Here is a 21263-nt window from a genome sequence, read left to right as displayed (position 1 = left end):
ATAGGCCATGCCCAACATACCGACTCTTTTCAGGTGAAATTATCTAGGTTATGAAAACAAGCAACAACTGTTTCCATTATTCTTTAATTCGTGGCGGACAGAAATACCTTCCAAAATAAATCAGAGAGGCAAAAATTGCTCACCAGGGAGCAAACCTACAAATTTTCCCTCCTTTGATAACTGACTTTTGTGAATTTTTTTTTTTCTTCCACTTGAATTATAATGGTGTGGTGTTATCTGAAAGAGTATGGTGCAAATGCCAGAAAAGGAAATTTTGAATTTTCATGTTTGGGTTATTTAAATCCACAGGAGAAAGGGAGAAAGAGAGAGAAGGGAGGAGAGAGAGATTTTGCATACCATTAGTTAGCAGACTAACATCCCTCAGATACTTACCCTTCAAGGGCAAGAACAAGTAATTTCGCAACACCTGTCTCCATAACCCCAAAATATCAACTTCTTTGGCTCCATAATGCACCTCATGATCTATGAGTTCAGTCATGCTAATGAGAGCTATACCCATTTCTGTCCTGTAGACTTCCTTGCTTTATACTACACTTTCTTCTGTATATTAAAGCCGAGCAAACAGTCTAACAGAAACCACCCTCAGAAGCAGAACACACCAAGTTTCCTTTAACAAGAAACTAGCTTTACTGATGGAGTATCTGAAGCAACATCCATCACATTCTGTTCTCTGGATGTCACTTAAATCAAGAATTACCTACACGTAAATGATCTAAAGCAGCATTTTCCAGTGCACAAATTGTGGGGAAGTTAATGGGTATTCAACTAAAAGGGTGGCATGGTCAAATGGAAATGCCCCCTCAGGAGAAGTTGAACAGGGTCCCCTTGCTTTTCTTTTAACCACAAGATTTCACAGAGCCTCTCGAGTGCATTATGTCCCTTCTAAGAAGAGAAAGAGAGAACATACCAGTTTCTGAGCTAATCTGACCATGGAACACTCTACTCAAGGATCACTCTGTTTCACAGAGCTGGAGGTCCATAGAACACATGTGGGTTGGGGGCACCTATTTAAAGGCCAGATCTCCTGAAAGATAAGGAATGAGCTGGCTCACATCCAATGGTCAAGTCAGACACTCCACATCTCTCCATACTGCTTCCCCAGGGCACACGGATCTTGGAAACAAAGAATTTAAGCTCACTGCAACCTGGTCAGGGATACTTCTTAGGGAAAACAGGACAAGGATAAAAGGTATAAAAAGCTTTATTAAATCTATGAAAGTAGGGGCACCTGGGTGGCTCGGTCATTAAGCGTCTGCCTTCGGCTCAGGTCATGATCCCAGGGTCCTGGGATCAAGCCCCACATAGGGCTCCCTGCTCAGTGGGAAGCCTGCTTCTCCCTCTCCCACTCCCCCTGCTTGTGTTCCCTCTCTCGCTGTGTCTCTGTCAAATAAATAAATAAAATCTTTAAAAAAAAATAATAAATCTATGAAAGTATACTGGATCCAGCAGGAGGACCATTCCATTTGGTCACCCTCCTAATGAGGAGGGGAGGGAGAACTATCTCAGCAAAACTATTTTAAAGACACAGAATGCAAAAGATGTCTTTCCCAGCCAATAATTAGGAGATGTCATCCAATCATATTTAAAGCTGGATATTAGTAGTATATGCCCTATTAAAAAATGTCACAAGGGGCCCCTGGGTGGCTCAGTCGGTTAATTGTCTGCCTTTGGCTCAGGGCATGATCTCACGGTCCTGGCATCAAGCCCCTGAGTCGGGGCTCCCTGCTCAGTGGGGAGTCTGTTTCTCCCTCTACCTCTGCCCCTCCCCTCTGCTCATGCTGTCTCCATCTCTCTCTCTCTCAAATAAATATATAAAATCTTCAAAAAACAAAGTCACAAATTTATTTTCAGCCTTGAAAACACAAAACACACTTGGTATCTTTAATATCAATATTTAATACCTAATATTTAAGTGCAAAATAAAATCTGGGGGATCAGACACATCCTTTAATAGCTTTTTAAAAGAAGAAATAAAAGGTCTAAACAATGAAAAGTTAGAGTAGTATTTCAGGTGAGTCTGATGCCAACTGCAAATTTACAGACACTAATGTAATCAAGTACATGCAGCTTACTGTTTTGGTAGATCACAGGGAATGGGGTATCAGGAAGCCAGGGAAGGTTAATGTTTATAGGCACAAAAAGTTCCAGACTTGGAGGGATATCAAAAATACCAAGCCATCTGACGTTCTGGTTTGGAGCCCTCCCTCCCCAACAATGAGGAACTATGATCGCAGATGACAGAATAATCTAATTGTCCTAACGCCTACCGTCAAATTGCCAAAGGAGAACTGAGAAGCCGTTGTGGTGTTTTTAACTGGGAACTAAGAGCTCTTGCAACAATGCTTGTGACAGGATCAGATACCACGTCTGCGTCTGTCTGTGTGTGTGTGAGAGACGCCGGTGCACAAACTGGTATCCTGAACTGCTTAGTCTCGTTGCAAAAACTCAATTCCAGATCCTGCTTTTTCAACATCAGTCACCCCGAGACAAAAATTTCCATCCTGCCTTTAACCAAGCGTTGCTTCTGACTCATTTGTTTCAAGGATTAGGCAAGGATCCGAAACATAGGTGAGAAAGTCAGAGAAATAATCCCTTCGGAGGCACGGCCCTCGGCAGCAAAGCAAAACCAAAGGAAACTGAAGCCACCCCTGGGTGACAAGGTCACTTCCTTAAGCAACACAGGCTGACGAGAAGAGGATGAACAGCACAGATGTCAGCGAGGCCTTGGCCTGACACCCGAGAAATGCAACATCTCCGACCTGAGCTCCACCTCCCTAGCCCTGCTCTGCTTCTTCCCAAAGCCCTATTACCCAACCCTGTATAACTCGCCCATTTATTATGTTTGTTGTTTATTATGCAACTGCCTTTGATCGAATGCAATCTCCTAAGAGCAAGGATCTCTGCTGGGTTTTGTTTCTTAAACTGCTAAATCCCAGTGCCTAGAACAGTTCCTGGGGCATGGTACGGCTCAGTGGGGACCAAATGATCAAATGGATAAACAATACTACTCGCTGTCATCTTTGGATCTCAGAATTGGAAACCTGAGGGAAGGATTTTAGTCACTTTCCTTTTACCTAAAAATCATCCCAAGGCTTTTCCTTATCCTAATCCTTAATCCAAAAAAAATTTTTAATTGATATACACAAGCTTGAGAACATGTCGTGTTGATTAAATTAACTAAGTGGAAAGAGATGGAGCAAAATTTATTTCACCTTAACTTGTTATCTGTTTGTTTTTTTTTTTAAAGTATGCTTAGTAAACATACCTCTTGATAAATGATTCTACTTCCTTAACGATTCCTTTCTCCTTGCTCCCCTTGATGTAAGCACTGGTCACTGTAACTGAACAATTCAATTTCCTTCTCAAGTCAGGGCATTAAACCCACCTTTGTCTGGTGATTATTATACTTTTTGTATAATAAATATTAACAGTCTGCCCATATAAGGCCCACCAAAGCAAAGATAAATGTTAAATATTGTAACTCAGGCATCAGGCCTCTGCCATGCTGAGATCCCAGCAGGCATCCTGCATGAGTCTTAATCCATCTTCAGTTTAAAAGTATAGTTGATGCAAATACAAACAGGAGAGAGGCAGGTAATATAAACAGAGGAGGGACGCCTGGGTGGCTCAGTCGGTTGAGCATCCGACTCTTGGTTTCAGCTCAGGGCATGCTGTCATGGGTCGTGGCATTGAGCCCTGTGTCGGGCTCTGTGCTGGGCGTGGAGTCTGCTTGGGGTTCTCTCCCTCTGACCCTCTCCCCACCTGCGTGCTTGTTCGCTTTCTCTCTTTAAAATAAATAAAAAGAAATCTTAAATAAATAAATTTTAAGATCATCTATTTCTGGACCTATCAATATAGGCCCAGAGTAGCTCTATCTTACCACTTTTTCATTTTCTCATGAAATACCCCAACTGGGGATCCAAACAAAAATGTGTTGAGCCCAGACGCGGTCCACGAGCATCCGTTTGCAACTCTTATTTAAAGCCTCAGCTCAGAGATCACTGCCACCAGGATGTCCCTCCCACCCCCACGTGGGTGAGAGTTCCTTTGGTACATCGAGCTTCCCCTGATTTCACTAAACTTGAATGGCTCCTTCAATGTGTCCATCTTCCCTGTGGGAAGCATCTCATTCACTGCTATATTCCCAACATCCAACAGAGTCCCTGGTACATGGTAGGAGCTCAAAAGATGTTTGAATAAATGAAAATTTGAATAAGACCACCTGGGTTCATGCTTCTAGCAGCCACTTTGAATCTATCAGCCTGTTTCCTATCTTCACACCTTAACCAACCAACCTTCAGGGATCCGTGTGATCAGGGTCACAGACATTGATATCAAGTGTCAGAATAAAAGAGACAAGCCCACCCCTAGAGATCTACAGGCTTCTCTTGTTTATGACAAATAAGTACCATCCGGCATATTGGGAAAATAGAAAAAAAAAAAAAAAAGAAGATATGACAAAGTCAAAGAGTTAATCTCATGTGCTTTGTAGAAGATGAGCAAGTCTATGCAAGAAAATTCAATAAATTGCTACCTGCTTTCTCCATCATTCAAAATGCCTCACAGATGGTAGTTAACTAAGACATGTTAGAAATATTTCTATTTTGTTCCTTGCCTAGTCCTTGAAGAACAGATTCTGCTTATTTAACCAATAATTAAATTTCACACATACATTATCCTTTGCCTCAAAACCAGTAAATACCAGATTTACCACTCAAGATACTACTTGGAGACAGATCCAAAGGTGGAAGCACTCTCCAAAACAGAAGGCTGTTGTCGCAAACCCTGGCTTCTCAGAAAGCCACGGAAGCCGGTCCTGTCCTTTCACAGTGCTCCCCCCCTCTGTATTTTCTCACGCTCACGATGAGGGCATCAAGGAAAACTCACAGCTGTGCAGAAGAGACAGCGGCATTCCTGGAGTGTGGTCATCTTGTCCAGGGACTGTTCGCATAGGCAGAGCTTGCAAGTGACAAGGGGAGCTGGAGCCAAGTCTCCTGCCGTCGGATTTTCAGTGCTCATGGTGAGATACTGGAACCCGCCACCTGAGCCCATCAGCCTGTCCTCGGCGTTCTTCAGGTCTCCTCAATCCCTACGGGAAGGTCCAAAGCAGAAAATATTATAGTCATTCATACAGCTGAATATTATATTCATTCAACACATTTGGGCCCCACCAGGGCAAACCTTCACCTTCCACGCTGTCTAGGCACACAGCAAAGGCCTTTCTGAGAACTGTGGGCTCCAGAGCTTGGCACCTTGGCAAGGTGCTCCTGGCGTCCTGACATTTACAACCTCACCATCCTGCCTCCTCTTGTGTAAATTACAGGAATGAAAAGACCACAGGGAACAAACACATCATTTAGGAGTTGCATCGCTACAATCCAACAGATTTAAAAAAGAGAGAGAGAGAGAGAGACACTTGAAAATAGGATGTCACTCAAAAAAATTAAACAAGGAATTACCATATGATCCAACAATTCTACTTCTCGGTGTACACCCAAGAGAACTGAAACCGGGATGCAAACACATACTTGCACACCCAGGATCCTAGCACCATTGTTCACAACAGCCAAGAGGTGGAAACTATCCAAATGCCCATCAAGAGATGAATGGATAAACAAAATGTGATATAAACATCCAATGGATTAGTATTCAGCCTTAAAAGGGAATGAGACTCTGACACACACTACAGTATGGATGAATCTTGAAGACGTTATGCTAAGTGAAATAAGCCAGACCCAAAAGGGCAAATATTGTGTGATTCCATCAATGTGAGGTACCTAGCAAGTCGAATTCATAGAGAAAGAAAGTAGAAAGGTGCGGCTGGGATGGGGGAAACAGAGTTACCATTTCATTGGTACAGACTTTCTGTTTGGAATGATGACAAAGTTCTGCAAATGGATAGTGTGCTGGGTGCACAAGACTGTGAGTGTGCTTCAGGCCACCAAATTACACACTTAAAATGATTGAAAGGGTAAGTTTTAATGTTATGTATATTTTATACCAATAATTTTTTTTTCAACAGGGCATCAGTGTTAATTGTGTTCCTTCACATACGTCATTTCATTTCAACTTTTGCAACCATGAGGATTATTTCCTTCATTTTATAGATGAATTGAGGTCCTAAGAAGTTAAATAATCTGCCAAAGTTCTCAGAGCTTGGATATAGCAGAGCAAAATTCAAACCTCCATCTTCTGAGACCAAGCCCAGTGCCTGGTCCATTATGTCATAGCTGCCTCACAAGCGGATATTACATGGAGGGATGGAACAGGGAGAGAGAAAGGAGGAAGGGGTAAGGAGAGAGCGATAAAAAAGAGAGAAAGAGACAAAAAGCCCATGACTACAAGTACCATAAGGTCACTGAAACTGTACAGAGTGAAATCTATCTCCAAACATGGCATGACTATAGAAAGGATTTTTCTACAATGAAAAATAAAAAGTAGAGCTGAAGCCTTTCCACTTGTTTTTATTCAGATGATCTTTAAAAGAGGTAAAATAATTGTGAAAATAATCTATAGTTTGGATCATATCAAGAAATTCCATGTCCTAATTAAAGAGAAGCAAAATCCTAAAGTTCTTACTATTTTAAAAGACTGTGGCCAATTCTAATAAATTTGGCCACAGAAATCATTGTAAACAGCCTCTCCCCCTACCAGAACCAGACTCTTTCTGTCCCCATTTTTGGGCAAAAGAAATTACATGTTTGGCATTTGTTACATAGCCCCACAGTGGCTTACATCTCAACGTATAGGTACAAAAGTACAAAATCAAGGGAGGGCAAAACAAATTGGATTAGATAGAAGGAAAAAAATATCTATGAGATCTAACTGCACTATCTTAATGTCATACCAGAAAGAATCAATAGTTACTAACTCTACTAACCTGAAATATTCAAAGTTTTTCACCTACTCCCTGAGTAGTAGTAGACTGGATTAAAAATAAATTTGAATAGGAAGCTAACCAATGATTGGCTTCCATAATATTTCTTGGGAAAGGCCCAATAAGGTTCAAGACATGGTGTTCTTATTTGATTAACTATTAATGAGCTCTCATCCAAGAGCAAATCAACATGCCTATCAAATTCTGTGTTTTGAAGTTAAAAAAAAAATCTCTCTTTAGGGTCAATTAGGAGTAAAAATGAGTGATTTTGCCTCTCTCCTCTTCCCGGTTTATGCACAGACAACTATCACCTGTTTGCTTCTCCAAGACACTGTATTTTAACTATACTGGAATTAAAATGTTAAAACTTAATACAATTTTAGAAGAGGGGGGGAAGGAGGAAGAAGAAGAAGGAAGAAGAAGGGGAAAAGAAGAAAGAAGGAGGAAGGAGGAAGGAGGAAGAAGGAGGAAGGAGGAGGAAGGAGGAAGGAGGAAGAAGAAGAAACGCGGCCAGTAAATGCTTCCTGAGGAGGGAAGACGGGAATGACACAGGCCGAACCACCCAACACCACAAATGTCAATTACACAAAGAGCCCATTTGGAGGAAGCGGTTATGAATAGGTAAATCCTGTTGTTCCAATCTAACAGGAGATCTAGGTATTCTTCAACAAAGTCAATTATTTCTGACAGTCTCAACCTATATTATTTTTTATTTTTTAATTTTTTAATGTAATCTCTACCCCCAATGTGAGGTTCGAACTCATGACCCCAAGAACAAGAGTTGCGTGCGCTACCGAGCCAGCCAGTTGCCTCGATCTTATTTTTTAGAAAGAGACATGTAACACTTGAGAAACGAAGACATAATTGACTCCTTCTTAGATTATCTCTTAGCAATAGTCTTTTGAAGGCAGAAATAGAAACTGTGTTCATCGTGACCATCTGAAACATAATCTTATCTCTCGCCATATACACATTAAGTGCTCACTCCTTACTTTGTGAGTTACAAATCAAAGTTATAAAAATATAAAAATATCTATCACCTCCAAAAGTTTCCTCCTGCCCCCTTTATTTATTATTACTTGTGTGTGTGTATTTGTGGTAAGAACACTTCACATAAGATCTACCCTCTTAGCAAATGTTTCAGTATACAATATAGCATTGTTAAATAGAGGCATTATGCTGTTCCCCAGGCGTATATTTATCTTCTCACTCATCAAGTTGTCTACATTAAATATGTACAGTTTCTTGTCCGTCAATCATACCTCAATAAAGTAGTTTAATATATATACACAACTTTTTAAAATATATGTTATATATAAAAATATTTTTATGAGAAAAGCCTTTTCCAAAGCAGAGACCTGTCTTGTTAAAACCACAGCGACAAAAATTCCAAGCATTCCAAACAAGGCAGTGCTTGTGACTGAGACAGAGGAAGGAGGTCACATATTTCATCTCTTTGAGATGTGAGCAATCCAAAATGATTCTTCAAAAAGAAGTGATTTATTTTTCCGGGCGTCATAAACAGCAATTCCCTAAAGTGATGGCATTCAAACATTTGTCAAGCAATGGAATTCTACAAAAACACAGTCTTAAGTAAACTGCCACCATGGCAAGGAGATAAGGTGGCCCAGTGTTGGTGGAAGCAGTACCGGGAGCACTGGGCCAGGTCCCCTGGACCTCTGCCTCAGCAGCCTCCCAGGCACCATCATGGAAGCTGGTGGCGTTGCCAGGGACAGTTGGAAACCAGCTTCTTGGTTTTTCACTCTGGGCAAAATCAATAATGAATGTTTTAAAAATGAATGGCATACAGGGAGGCTTCATAGAGAAAAAAAAAAAGAGCATCAAACAAAAAATCCTTTCCCCGGGGACACCTAGGTGGCTCAGTCAGTTAAGCATCTGCCTTTGGCTCAGGTCATGATCCCAGGGTCCTGGGATCGGGGAGTCTGCTTCTCCCTTTGCCTGCCGCTCCTCCTGCTCATGCTCTCTCTCTCGCTCGCTCGCTCTCTCACAAATAAATAAAATCTTAAAAAAAAAAAAAAAAGGAAATCCTTTTCCCATTGATTCATTACATATAGAGTTCTTCAAGCAATCATCAGGAGAATCCTGAAGTTCTCTCCCTCAAGATGTTGGTGAATGGCTCCCAGGTGTCCTAGCGGTCTTCCATTTATGTCTTATTGGGATTCCTCCGTCTCTGACATGGAACCACCAATAGTAGAAACTCACCAGCCCACCCAAACCACGAGCACATGGCGTGAACCTCAGAGGGGGTGTCCAGAGGAAGGTGACCACACCCCTCCAGCTCCTGAACCTTTCACAGGACTACATCTTCACAGGTACATGGACAATCCACACCCACTCCCCTCCAGGTTCCAAGAAAAGTCTTCCCGTCCAGAGAGCCGGTAATTCCTTCTCACTAGCTTGCCCAACTTGTTCTGCCTCATACCTCATGTTTTACCTAAAATAAGAAAGGGACTTGAATGTTCCACACCACCCCACCCCCCCACTTGTTTTAAAATAGTAACAATTATAACTGCATTTATAATTATTACAAATGTGACCGAGCCTCTTATTGGGTGTCAAGAACCCAATGAGAAAAGAATTTTGGCAGAGCACACAAGGGGTATATTGGGGGAGAAAAAAAAAACAACGGACAGCTGCCTTTAGGTTTGAACTTTTTAAAGTTGGGGCAGGGTTGGGGGTGAGGGGCAGTGAGAGCGGACTTCACCCATAAGTATCACTTGCTTAAATATAAGCAGCCATGTAACAGGGCAGATGGGTTGGGGCATGCAAGCAAAGAAAGCCCCTCTAAAACATCTGATTTTGCACCAAATTACCAAGAAAGGGGAACCAGCAGTTCTACCTACCCTGACTGTCTCCGTACTATAAAGTGTTCATTATGTGAGAAGCTAGTACTATCTGATAGGAAAGAACAGAAAAGTCACTTTTCCCCTCATGTGTTTTCGTTAGAATTGCCAAGGAAAGGAATACCTCACAAACTATCCTGGAAGCACAGGATGTATAAGGAATTTTCATATTCCGCTGGCAGCCTGAAAAAGCAATCTGCTCCAAAAATGCAGAGGGTTGGAGAGCCAACATTTGAAGTATTTTTAACTAATGCAGTTTACGTCTGTTTCACTACCCAAAATCACGGCAATTATTTCATTGCACAAAAAGATAATGCAGTTGGAAGGGATAATGTTTCACCAGGATACTTACCTAGTTGTCCAGGAATTTTTACACCATTCAGCAAAAACTGTAAAATTTAGATAAATGGATAAAGCACCATTAAGGAGACCAAGGGAAGGAGAAAGTGGACAAAATGAATCAACTGGATATTACCGATGTAACAGAATATTTATGTAAAAATCCAGTTGATCTGTGCTGAGGCCTTAATTCTAAACTATGCTATGAAAGTCTAAGATTTACTCAAGAACAAGGCATAAAACAGAAGAGACACATGAATACTCTCAAAATGTTTACTTGCCCATGTAGGACACTGAGTCATTCCTGTGAGGTAGCTGGAATAAAAGATATGAATGCATGACTCAGGGAGGGCTAACAAAAGGAAAGGTTTTCAAGAAGGGTAGGTGCTGGGGAAGGTAAAGCTGAAGTGTTGCCTTTATAATGGAGAGATTTTCTCAGGAAGCCAATACTCTAACAGAGTAGAAAGATACAGCAATCCAGAGATTCCATCTCTGCCTTGTTAGGAAAGCTCTCCCAATACCAACTGAGAAGGACATCTCAGGCAACCAGATTCTACTCAGCAAAATCTGAAAATTAGTATCGTGTTGACCTTGGCACTTCTGCCCAATACAATTATTTATTTCGCTGCTAGTTCATGTCCTTAACAGAAGCTATTAATGACTCAAATAGTACTGACTGAGTCTAGAAGTGCTGGCCATCATCAGCCAATAGCCATTTGCTGTAGTTCTACCCTAAATACAGTCTGGAATGGAAGGTAGACCAGCTGGCTGGTACAGCAGCCAGAACAGTGAGTATTAGTGTTTGGTGAGGCAAGGACTTATGGTAGACCTCCATAGTGGCCAGTGCTGTGGTTCTCCTCTCTGCTTGCATCTTTGACCCACTCTGGTCATTCAAGGTCTAGAGGAACCAATACAAATCCAGTAATATCAGAAAAACAGAAATATTTTGTATCTCTTTAATTGTTTTTTAAAAGAATAATTCTCAAGGCCAATGAGTAGATGCCTGGCATCACATAAAGGACGCTTTATCATTATTTGCAAAAAATAGATTAGACACTATTCTCTAGTATAAACAAATCTAAGAAATACTTAATTCTTAGATGTGATGGAAGTAAATATTCACCTCCTCGGGCCTTGTGAGTTCGCAGTATTGTTGAAGACGACTGTTTACCATTGTGCCTCATGTGCTAGGAAAGGGGATCTCGGTATTCTTCCCCCCTGCTTCTCGGCCTCATTCAGAGGAAACCAGGAAATGAAAAAATACTTCGGTCTGTAATTCCTTAGCTTTAACATCTTCATCTCAACAGTTAGCAGGATGGAAATAAGACTATAAATGTGTAACATGGAAACTGCTATCTTCTAAAAATGGAACTGACGTGCAAATATATCCCTATTAACTATCACGCAGGTAAAAAGGACAGACACTCCATTAGGAGGAGCTTCTTTTTTTGTTTGTTTGTTTTGTTTTGTTTTGTTTTTAATTTTATTATGTTATGTTAGTCACCATACATCATTAGTTTTTGATGTAGTGATCCACGATTCATTGTTTTCATATAACACCCAATGCTCCATGCAGTACGTGCCCTCCTTAATACCCATCACCGGGCTAACCCATCCCCCTACCCCCCTCCCCTCTAAAACCCTCAGTTTGTTTCTCAGAGTCCATAGTCTCTCATGGTTTGTCTCTCCCTCCGATTCCCCCCCCTTCATTTTTCCCTTCCTTCTCCTAATGTCCTCCATGCTATTCCTTATGTTCCACAAATAAGTGAAACCATATGAAAATTGACTTTCTCTGCTTGACTTATTTCACTTAGCATAATCTCCTAGGAGGAGCTTCTTAAACATTAGCAAGTATTGTTTCTAAACAGTCTCTTTGCTATTTGAAATTAGGTTATGTATAAAGTCTGGTACAGCTATTAATAAGATCTAATTTTCTTCCAGCTTTATTGAGATATAATTGATATACAACGTTGTGTAAGTTTAAGGGATACAATGTAATGATCATACATATGTGTGGGTATATTCATATCTGTCTATACATGTTTCAAAATGATTACCATGATAAGGTTAGTTAACACATCCACCACCTCAGACACTTACAATTTTTTTTATGGTGAGAATGATAAGATCTAATTTTTCTATTTTTTTTCCTACAAAATATATAGGAGAAATATATGGAAAGATTTGTGGACATAATGGCCAACGAAGTGGATGACATTGTGAAAAGCTAATTCTCTAAGTCCTACAGAGTACAGGCATCTGGGATGGCAAATTTTAACATGTGCAAAATGCTGATCCTTCTAAAACGTACATTTCTTTTTTCTTGCCTTCTTTCCATGTTCTCATTGCCACTATAGGGAAAGGCCCAGGAGGAGAAATTCCCGGCTTTTCCAACAATAAAAACTTATCAAAGAAGGTAGGAATGAACATGAGAATAAGAGCTCAATGATATTTTTGGCATTGTAATTTCACATTCATCATGGTAACTCCCTCCTCGACTCCACTGTGCCCTGCCCAACCCCATTTTTTAATCAATGGTTCCCCTGCCTCCCACAATTATTCATACAGCCCTGCTGAATAATTTTCCTCCCCCTGCCTGGCATAACAACAAAGCTCAGAAGCAGGAAGGAACGCCACTTAAAGGCAGGTCAGACAATGATGTAATTAACAGGGCAAGGAGAAGTGTTATTTCAGAAAGCCCCATAGAGCAAGAGATGGGCTGATTTCTTGGGTCAACACATTACCAGGAAGCTATAGTGGCTAAAGCACAAATAGCTAAATCAAAATGTTTTCTCCAAGTGAATAAAAACACATGTATATATTACCCTGCCTTGTGAAAGTTAAAAGTTTCATACGGAAATTTTAATTAGAAACAAATTTAAAACTGGTTTGGGAGAGGACTCCCTTCCATCCCACGCTAAACAAGGGGCAGCATGTGTATTTTTGTATGCCTTTGCCAAATTGGTTTCTTAAAAAAAATCAATAATGCAGGAAACCGAGTCAACCCACGAAGAACTGAATTCTGCATGTTAGATGCTAGGGATGTAAAGGTAGTTAAACCCAGTCCCAGCTTACAAAGAGTAAAGTAGTGCAGGAGATTGTTAACAGATAGTTTTATATATAATAATACACAGGACAATTTGTGGGTTTATAGCTTCAGCCATAAGTCCAGCAAAGAGACAAATGAGAGATGTCTTGTTCTATCTCCCCCCAAAGACAAAGAACCAGTTGATTAAAGGCCTGGGACTCAAACTCATGACTGCAGAGGAACTGGAAACCAGTAAGACACGGCTTTCAGAGTATGTTCTTTAACAGATGCTACAAGCCATGTGATCTGCAATCTCTCCAGCTGTGAATAAGAGAAGTCTATTTCACCGAAGTCGTTGTGTTTTTCAGTTCAAGGATGGAGGTCTTGTCACATACGAGAAGTTTCTCATTCTGTGTTGCAAAAACATTGGTCACTTCTCTCTTTAATGTATTATATTAGTCTTCCGTGTTGTTAAAACTGCAGTGTGATGCATTGAGTTTAGAAGTACACATCGACCGAGCAAAAGCAAATGCCAAAGTTAATAAAAATAGAACATTAGTACAAGACCTCCCACATATACCTAAAGGTGAACAAGCAAATTAAAATTTAAATAATTAAATAAGTTAACTTTGGTGCTGTTATGCCCCTTCAAGTTACTTAATGCTTGGATGACATATGGGAAACAGTATCCAAAAAAAAAAAAAAAAAAGTCAAGATGAAAAACCTCTAACATACTCAGGTAAAACAACACGAATTAAAAACTGCCACTCCAGGGCGCCTGGGTGACTCAGTCGTTAAGCGTCTGCCTTTGGCTCAGGTCATGATCCCAGGGTCCTGGGATCGAGCCCCACATCAGGCTCCCTGCTCCGCGGGAAGCCTGCTTCTCCCTTTCCCACTCCCCCTGCTGTGTTCCCTCTCTCGCTGTCTATGTCAAATAAATAAATAAAATCTTTAAAAAAAACACAAAACAACAAAACTGCCACTCCAGAACAATGTCATTTCCAAGCTTATACCAATTCCTTCAGGACAGAGGGCGTATCTTATCCATCTTTCCATGTTCAGCATCTAGCCCACACCTGGCAAACAGTCAGTAGTCACTCGATCCCACAGTGGATAATTTCTTTCCAAGCGCATGGAGGAGAGAGAATATTAAAGGCCTGACTCTCATGTGCATTCCCTTCCAGCAATTCAAAGTCTAAAAATATTGATAATTTGCAACAGCTAAGGAGCTTCTATAAATTCAGGTGGGCATATCTGGAAAACAAAGTCTTAGGACTCAGGAGCAATGGCTGCAGATGCCTACTCCCCCAAGCTCAAGGTGGAAAGCATGATTTGTGTGGCATCTTGGCTCCTTCCCCATATCCAAAATAATCAGTTGCACAAAGCAGGTTTAGTCCCAAAACTATTTGGACTTTGTTCCTCCACCAACATCTGGGTTCAGCATGATTCCTGACCTCTACCTCAAACTGGTGATTTCAAACACGAAGAACCTCACTCAACGAGAAAGTGATGTTGTAAGTCAAGGCCAGGGGAAACACGGAAGCCAGAATTCGCAGAAACACCACGGAGCAATGACTCTGGTGTCCTAATAAATGTTCCTAAATACCTAAAATATTAAAACTGCTTCTCAAAAACAAACATTTAAATATACTTTCTCAGATTAAAAGGACTCATACTGTTGAAGAGAAAGTTCGTTTTCAGGAAGCTAAATGGTTATTATATAGATGAAATAAGCTTTTTTTCTTTTTAGACAGAGCATAACTTTTCTCTCTGCTGTCAAGTTTGCCTCAGAAAACCTGGTTCACAATCTGGGAGACCGAAAAACTAATTATTAAAAAAAACACACACACACACACACACAAAACGACGTGTCTTAAACTGACCTAGTTTGGAAGCCTGGATGCCTTTAAATTGCCAGTGAACTGAAGCCATTCATGAGAATGGAGCTTTTGAATGCTGAGAATGTTCTGTGGGGCTCAGCGCAAAGATATTTGGCATGGATGGCTGTAAATATTTGTAAAACTCTGGGTAAATGGACAGTGTTTGACCACACTCACACCTCACTTCCAGCACAGTAGTGCGGGAGAAAGTTATCTAGGGTGATTCGTTGGGGTTGTTTTTTGTTTGTTTGTTTTTTGTTTTTTGGAGGAAGGAGGTATGTTTTCTTCTGTTTGTTTTAAATAAAAAGTCAAGCAGCCCGATTCTGCTACTCTGACATCTTCTTTATACTTAACATTCTCTATACACAGTTACCTTGTATCTGTTTACTCATCAAGACAGTTTCAATTAGTCAGAGGCTACTTTAGAAACGGAAGGGTTTTTCTCTTTCCTATTTTTCCACGTGTGTGTCCACCACAAAGAAAAAAAGACCAGTCGCAGGTGTGCAAGGGTAAAAACAGGAGGTGTGTGACAACGTGGCCTTGGATTTAACACAATTATCTCAGTGTGGCCCGTGGGTCTGCTACATAGATCTTTCTTGCCCCCTCCACCTCTTCCTCAAGAGAGTCTCAGAAATACTTAAGGGGCCACTACTTATGAACAGGACTAAGGCTCCGTTCATAAGGGAAGGGAGGACAGAGTCTGGAGAAGGAGGGACCCACAAAGCAGTGGGATGTGAAAGGGACCAGGAGGCTCATCCCATGAAAACTGCAACAGCCAGATACTTTAATTAGCCAGCAACTCAGTGAAGACTGGCTGGGTTCCTTTGGCCTCCTACCCACACCGTAAGAACTGAGTCATCTCTAAGTTCACTTATTTTGCTTCTGGGCCTAGGACACCCCCACCACCACCACCACCACTACCACCACTAATCTGCTGCTTCAGAAATGTTAGATACATTGTTCTATAATTCAGACCTTGCAGTGTTCAAATAAACATCCAGAAATGCCACATTACAGAAACACAGACAGTCCTATGGGGACCCCCAGCTAATGTTTAGTAAGACTGTTCAGCAGCAAGAAATAAAGTGCCACACAATAGTGGCAGCAAGAAAGAGGACATTTTCCCAGGCAGGAGAATTCATTTCTGAGAAATCTGAATGTGAGACGTATATGCATCAGGAGTAGACTCACAGCAGAATCCCTGAAACTAATAAGAAAAGCAAAAAGGTGCCCTGATAGAAGTCAGCTCAAGATACCTCTTCTCTGCTGAAACGCAATCAGTTTCATTTTAACTTAAACTTGAGAACAGCAGTATAGGATGAGAGCTTCACTCTGTGTTATCAGCAATTACCTGACAAAATACGATCGTGTATGGCCAAGATCCCGGCTTATGCCTATCTATGTACGTCAACATTGCGCTGTGCATTTCCAAAGTCACAGAAGGTAAGCGTCTGAGATGACGCCAACTTTTGGTGTCCCCTCAAGAAAGACACAGGGAGGTCTGATCTCCTCTTGAATTTGCCAATCAGTACATTCTGCAGAGACCGTTTTGTGCGACATTAGTTTCTCTTTACCTTGACCGAGGCGTCTATTTTTAAAAGCTAACAGGTGTTTAAGGCATTCGGAATGAATTCCACGCTGTCCGGTTTAAGCACTGGAGGCAGGAAAGAAAGCTCCGAACCAGGGAATCATAGTCTCTAGTCGCTCTTTTTCTCTGTTTTTCCTCTTCCTAGTCCAGCACCCAGCCTGCCTTGCCCTGCGGGCGGCGTTCCGAGAGCTCGCCGAACCTACCTGGCAGGAGGGCCCCGTGGGTCCGGGCGCCGCCGGGCTTCTCAGCAGCCGCCGCCGCGCGCGCCGCGGAGGCGGGTTCGTGTCATTCTCGCCCCGGTGCTCCGCGCTCTGCAGCCGGCCGCTCGGCGCTCCGCAGGACTGCGGCGGGACTCGGCCGCCCAGCCCCGGGGGCGGGCGGCAGGGGGAGGAAGGGGAGGGGGAGGAGGAGGACGACGACGACGAGGAGGAGGAGGCCCGACAAGCGCACGCTGCCCCGGCGAGCGGCCGCGCCGGCCCGAGCCCCGCGGAGCGTGGGGCGCAGCTCGCCGGCAGCGGCGCCGGGAGCCGCGCGCTGATTTATACAGGAAGCTCAGGCGCGGCACTTCCTACTTCCCATGTGGGTCGCACTCCCGCCGCAGGTGATGGTCTTTGAACCCCGTCCGAGCCCCGGGCAGCGGCGCGCCCGCCCCCCGCCCTCCCGCGCTCGCCGCACCGCTCAGCGCCGCTCCCTCCCGCCCTTCTGGGACGGCTGCCGCCCGAATCCGGGGCAGGGTGTCCCGCGGCCGCCCTTAGTGTCCTTCATCCTGCCCAGACCGGGACGCTGCACCTCTCGGCCTTCAAGGCTTGTTGCTTGTCTGCACGTCTCCCGCTAGGACACCTTTCCCTCTCTCTCCCACTTCTGAGGACCCCCCCCCGCCCCCCATCCTGCCTTCCCACCCTGGCAGAACACTGTTTTTATAGAAACACTTCCCAGGCACGTCTCATCAGAAACACCTTGTACCTGATTTGTCCTTTTGCGTCTACAGACAAAATGAGAACGCGGGCAAATCAAAGCAGGACCGTCTTGGTTCACCTCCTCAGATAAAGGCACACCTTGATGACACAGTGATTTTGCTTGAAGTGCTTTCTCAACAAATGTATGTGGGAACCCCCCCGTAACCTAGCCGGTTGTATTCAGTTCGAGAAAAGGTCACACAATAATCCAGAAGCTGTAGGGTATGCTATGATGTGCCTTCCTCACTCCAAAACCTTGGACACTTCATGTGTGTGATGTTTAAAACAGATGATAAAACCAACTCACTCCCCCCACCTGCTGCCCCCCCTTCCCAGGTCCCAATCACAGTCCCAAATCTGTTGAATCACTGCAATTTAGAAATGGCACTGCTCTGACACAGGAGTCCTCCCGTGCCTACTCTGCAACCTCACTCTACTTTTGCACATGTCAGTCAGGAATGTGCTTCCTGAAAGGAAGGGGCTCCCTCGTCCTTTGTGGGGGGAATCTGAGCATGCCAGTGAAGTAGGGGGCAGTGGGCACCATTCCAGACAACACAAGTCTGCTGCTTCTCAGCCCTCCATGTTCAAGAAAACCTCCAGGTCAAAGCCAAGTACTTGAAGAACACATTGTGCTGATGGTAGGCCAGGCCTGGACCAGTCCATTGCGGGGGTGGAGAGGAGGCAGGCAAGGAAAGTAAGAGAACAAGCGCACAGTAGGGAGGAACCGAAAGGAATAGAATCAGAGGATATTTGAGACTGAAAAGTTGTTCTGGCTAGTTTAGTCCAAATGCCTAATCTTAAAGACAAGGAACCTGATGTCCAGTGGTAGGCTGGAACCAGATAGGGCAGAGCTGGAATGAGACCTGAATTGTGTTAAGTGAAAAGGTACATGTTAATAACCACCCCCAAGGAGTCTAGCTTCAAACTTAACAGTAGCTTAGATTCTAATATAATCAACTCTGGGGCGCCTGGGTGGCTCAGTTCGTTAAGCCTCTGGGATCGAGCCCTGTGTTGGGCTCCCTGCTTAGCAGGGAGTCTGCTTCTCCCTCTGCTGCTCACCCAGCTCGTGCTCTCTCACCCTCTCTCTCTCAAATAAATAAAATCTTTTTAAAAATTAAATAAATAAATAAAGGGCACCTGGGTGGCTCAGTTGGTTAAGCGTCTGCCTTCAGCTCAGGTCATGATCCCAGGGTCCTGGGATCGAGTCCTGCATTGGGTTCCCTGCTCTGCGGGGAGCCTGCTTCTCCCTCTCCCTCTCCCACTCCCCCTGCTTGTGCTCTCTCTCTGTGTCAAATAAATAAATAAAATCTTTATTTAAAAAAATAAATAAAAATAAGAGAATCAACCTCAAGGTATTTTCTTAATGTAGTGGCCACTATTGATGGACAGGAAAGAGGAAAGATAAAGCACCTTCGAAGAGATTAGTTTATTCATTACTGTCAATACAAAACTTTGGCACCTTAGACCAAAGTTCAACGCAGAATCCACGTTTTAAATTATCATGCAATTAAGTTATAATCTTTTGTCAACAGGATAAGGGAAGAAGCTGCTGCTGTGAAAACATATGTTAGGCAAAGAGAAAGGAAAAAAATTGTATAACTAAATAACATCAGCATCAATTATTTTCACTATGCAAGTTAATAGAAATTACATTAAAATTTTAATAGGACTAAGTAAACACATAGAACACTATAGTAGTATGTGAACAACTCTTTCAGATCCAGAATAAAATACCAAGGAATAAGTATAACCAAGGAGGCGAAAGCTCTGTACACTGAAACTATAAGATACTGATGAAAGAAACTTGAAGGTGCAAGGAATGGAAAGATGTTCTGTGCTCATGGACTGGAAGAATGAACATTTTTAGAATGCCCATGCTACCCAGAGCAATCTACAGATTCGATGCAATCCTATCAAAATTCCAATGGCAATTGTCATAGAAATAGAACTTACAATCTTAAAATGTGGTATGGAAGCACAAAAGACCCCTGATAGCCAAAGCGGTCTTACGAAAGAACAAAGCTGGAGGGATCACGGTTCCTCATTTCAGGCTACATTACAAAGCTATACACATCAAAACTCTTTCAGATCTGCCTAATGTGTCCACAGTGTGCATTCATTCATTCTCTTGAGCATTTTTTTTATTCATTTGAGAGAGAGAGAGAGCAAGAGCGGAGGGCTGGGTGGGGGCCAGAGGGAGAGGAAGAAGCAGACTCCCCGCTGAGCAGGGAGCCTGACGCAGGGCTTGATCCCAGAACCCCAAGATCATGACCTGAGGCAAAGGCAGACATTTCACCAACTGAGCCAGCCAGGCGCCCCTCGAGTATCTCTTGATCTCCCTCCCAGACAAGCTCAGTTTGTGGCTTTTTAGATGCTAAAAAGACAAAGATAAATTGGATGTGATTCCTGTCCTCAAAGAGCTCTTAGTCCAGGGAAGGAGTCAGACAAGAAAATCAATGATCAGTGTTCTATGATGAGTGAAATGGTAAACATGATGCTCTATGGGAGCACAGAGGAGAGCAATTCAGCTAAAGGAAAGGGGCTGGTAAAAAAGAAAGGCTTCCCTGAGAAAGTGACTTGAAGCTGAGTCTTCAAGCAGCCACGTGGGGAAGGAGGAGAGAGGAGAGTGAGCCTGATGCAACAGTCAGTGCAAGCACCTAGGTGGTGCTTGTCATGAGTCAGAGCAGAGGCATTCAGCATCAGAGAATGAGGGCCTGAACCATGTAGTGACAACTGGCCTAGAAAGGAAGGCGACAAATGGAGAGAGATTCGAGAAACAGAAGGGATGGGTCCTGGTATCTGATTGGATGTGGGAGGTGAGGGAGCGAGGGAGGAGCCACGAACTGAGAGTGGGAATAGAGGAGAAGGAGTCATATGGAAAGTGATGATTCAATTTGAATTCTTTAGAATCTGCGGTGCCTCTGGGACATTCTGGAAGACTTGTCTCATCGGCCATCAATAAAGAGATCTGAGGTGGAGAGTCTTTTAGGAATTAACATCATTTAGGTGGTGATCACGGATGAGCTCACCAGGAGCTGAGATCACCCACAAAAGGTAGCATGCTGTAGAGAGAAGCAATGGCTTTGGACCCATACAAACTCTATTGCCCACTCATTACTGTGTAACCTTAAACAAGTTTTAACATACCCCAAACTCAGTTTTCTCGTCTATGAAATAGGAATGATGATATTCATCTCATAGGCTGTTGTAAGGGTAAACAAGAGGTTTGTAAAGTAGCTAGTGCGGTGCCTGAGGACACTACCCAAGTCTTTGGGGTTGGTCAGTGAACGTCACCTCCTGGAATTGTGCAGTACGCAACCTGCTCAGCTGTATAGCATGGCCCTGTCCTAATACACAGTAAGAACTCAGTCACTGTTACTCATCTAAGGAAGGGAAATGGGAAGCGGAAAGAAAGGAATCAGAAAAAAGAACACAGGGGCGCCTGGGTGGCTCAGTCAGTTAAGCATCTGACTTTTGATCTCAGTGCAGGTCTTGATCTCGGGGTCGTGATTTCAAGCCCCGTGTTGGACTCCACGCTGGGTGTGGAGCCTACTTAGAGAAAAAAAAAGAAAGGAAGAAAAGAGAACCCAAAGGAACCCCAGTATTTAAAGGGTAGGTAAATGGGAGCCCTCAAATAAACCTAAGAAGGAACTGCTTCTTTTAGACTGCAAAAATAAATGTAATATTTGATATCTTAGACTGAGAAATAA

At 42.9% G+C, this 21263-nt stretch overlaps 1 protein-coding gene and 1 long non-coding RNA gene across 5 annotated transcripts in view; one reads left to right on the top strand and one right to left on the bottom strand.

Annotated features, from left to right (window-relative positions):
- The window catches only part of RNF144B (ring finger protein 144B), a 174185-nt gene that overhangs the window by 59886 nt on the left and 93036 nt on the right, over nucleotides 1–21263 (bottom strand). Inside the window, exons 1-2 of one of the 4 annotated variants that reach the window (XM_036078118.2) lie at nucleotides 16801–17214; nucleotides 4909–5110 (exon numbers count right to left, since the gene is read on the bottom strand). In XM_036078118.2, coding sequence (XP_035934011.1) covers nucleotides 4909–5073 — 165 coding nt within the window. In that variant the 5' untranslated portion in view covers nucleotides 5074–5110; nucleotides 16801–17214. The other 3 variants (XM_078055731.1, XM_036078120.2, XM_036078119.2) reach the window with 3 other exon arrangements.
- Nucleotides 17060–17668, top strand: LOC144379116 (uncharacterized). Its single transcript, XR_013441421.1, has 2 exons — nucleotides 17060–17198; nucleotides 17586–17668. It is a non-coding gene; the product is annotated as an uncharacterized LOC144379116 (long non-coding RNA).

The sequence above is a fragment of the Halichoerus grypus genome, chromosome 9, assembly GCF_964656455.1.
Source record: "Halichoerus grypus chromosome 9, mHalGry1.hap1.1, whole genome shotgun sequence".
NCBI lineage: Eukaryota > Metazoa > Chordata > Mammalia > Carnivora > Phocidae > Halichoerus > Halichoerus grypus.
The sequence above is the reverse complement of the archived record's forward strand: the minus strand, read 5'-3'. Positions and strand labels throughout refer to the sequence as shown.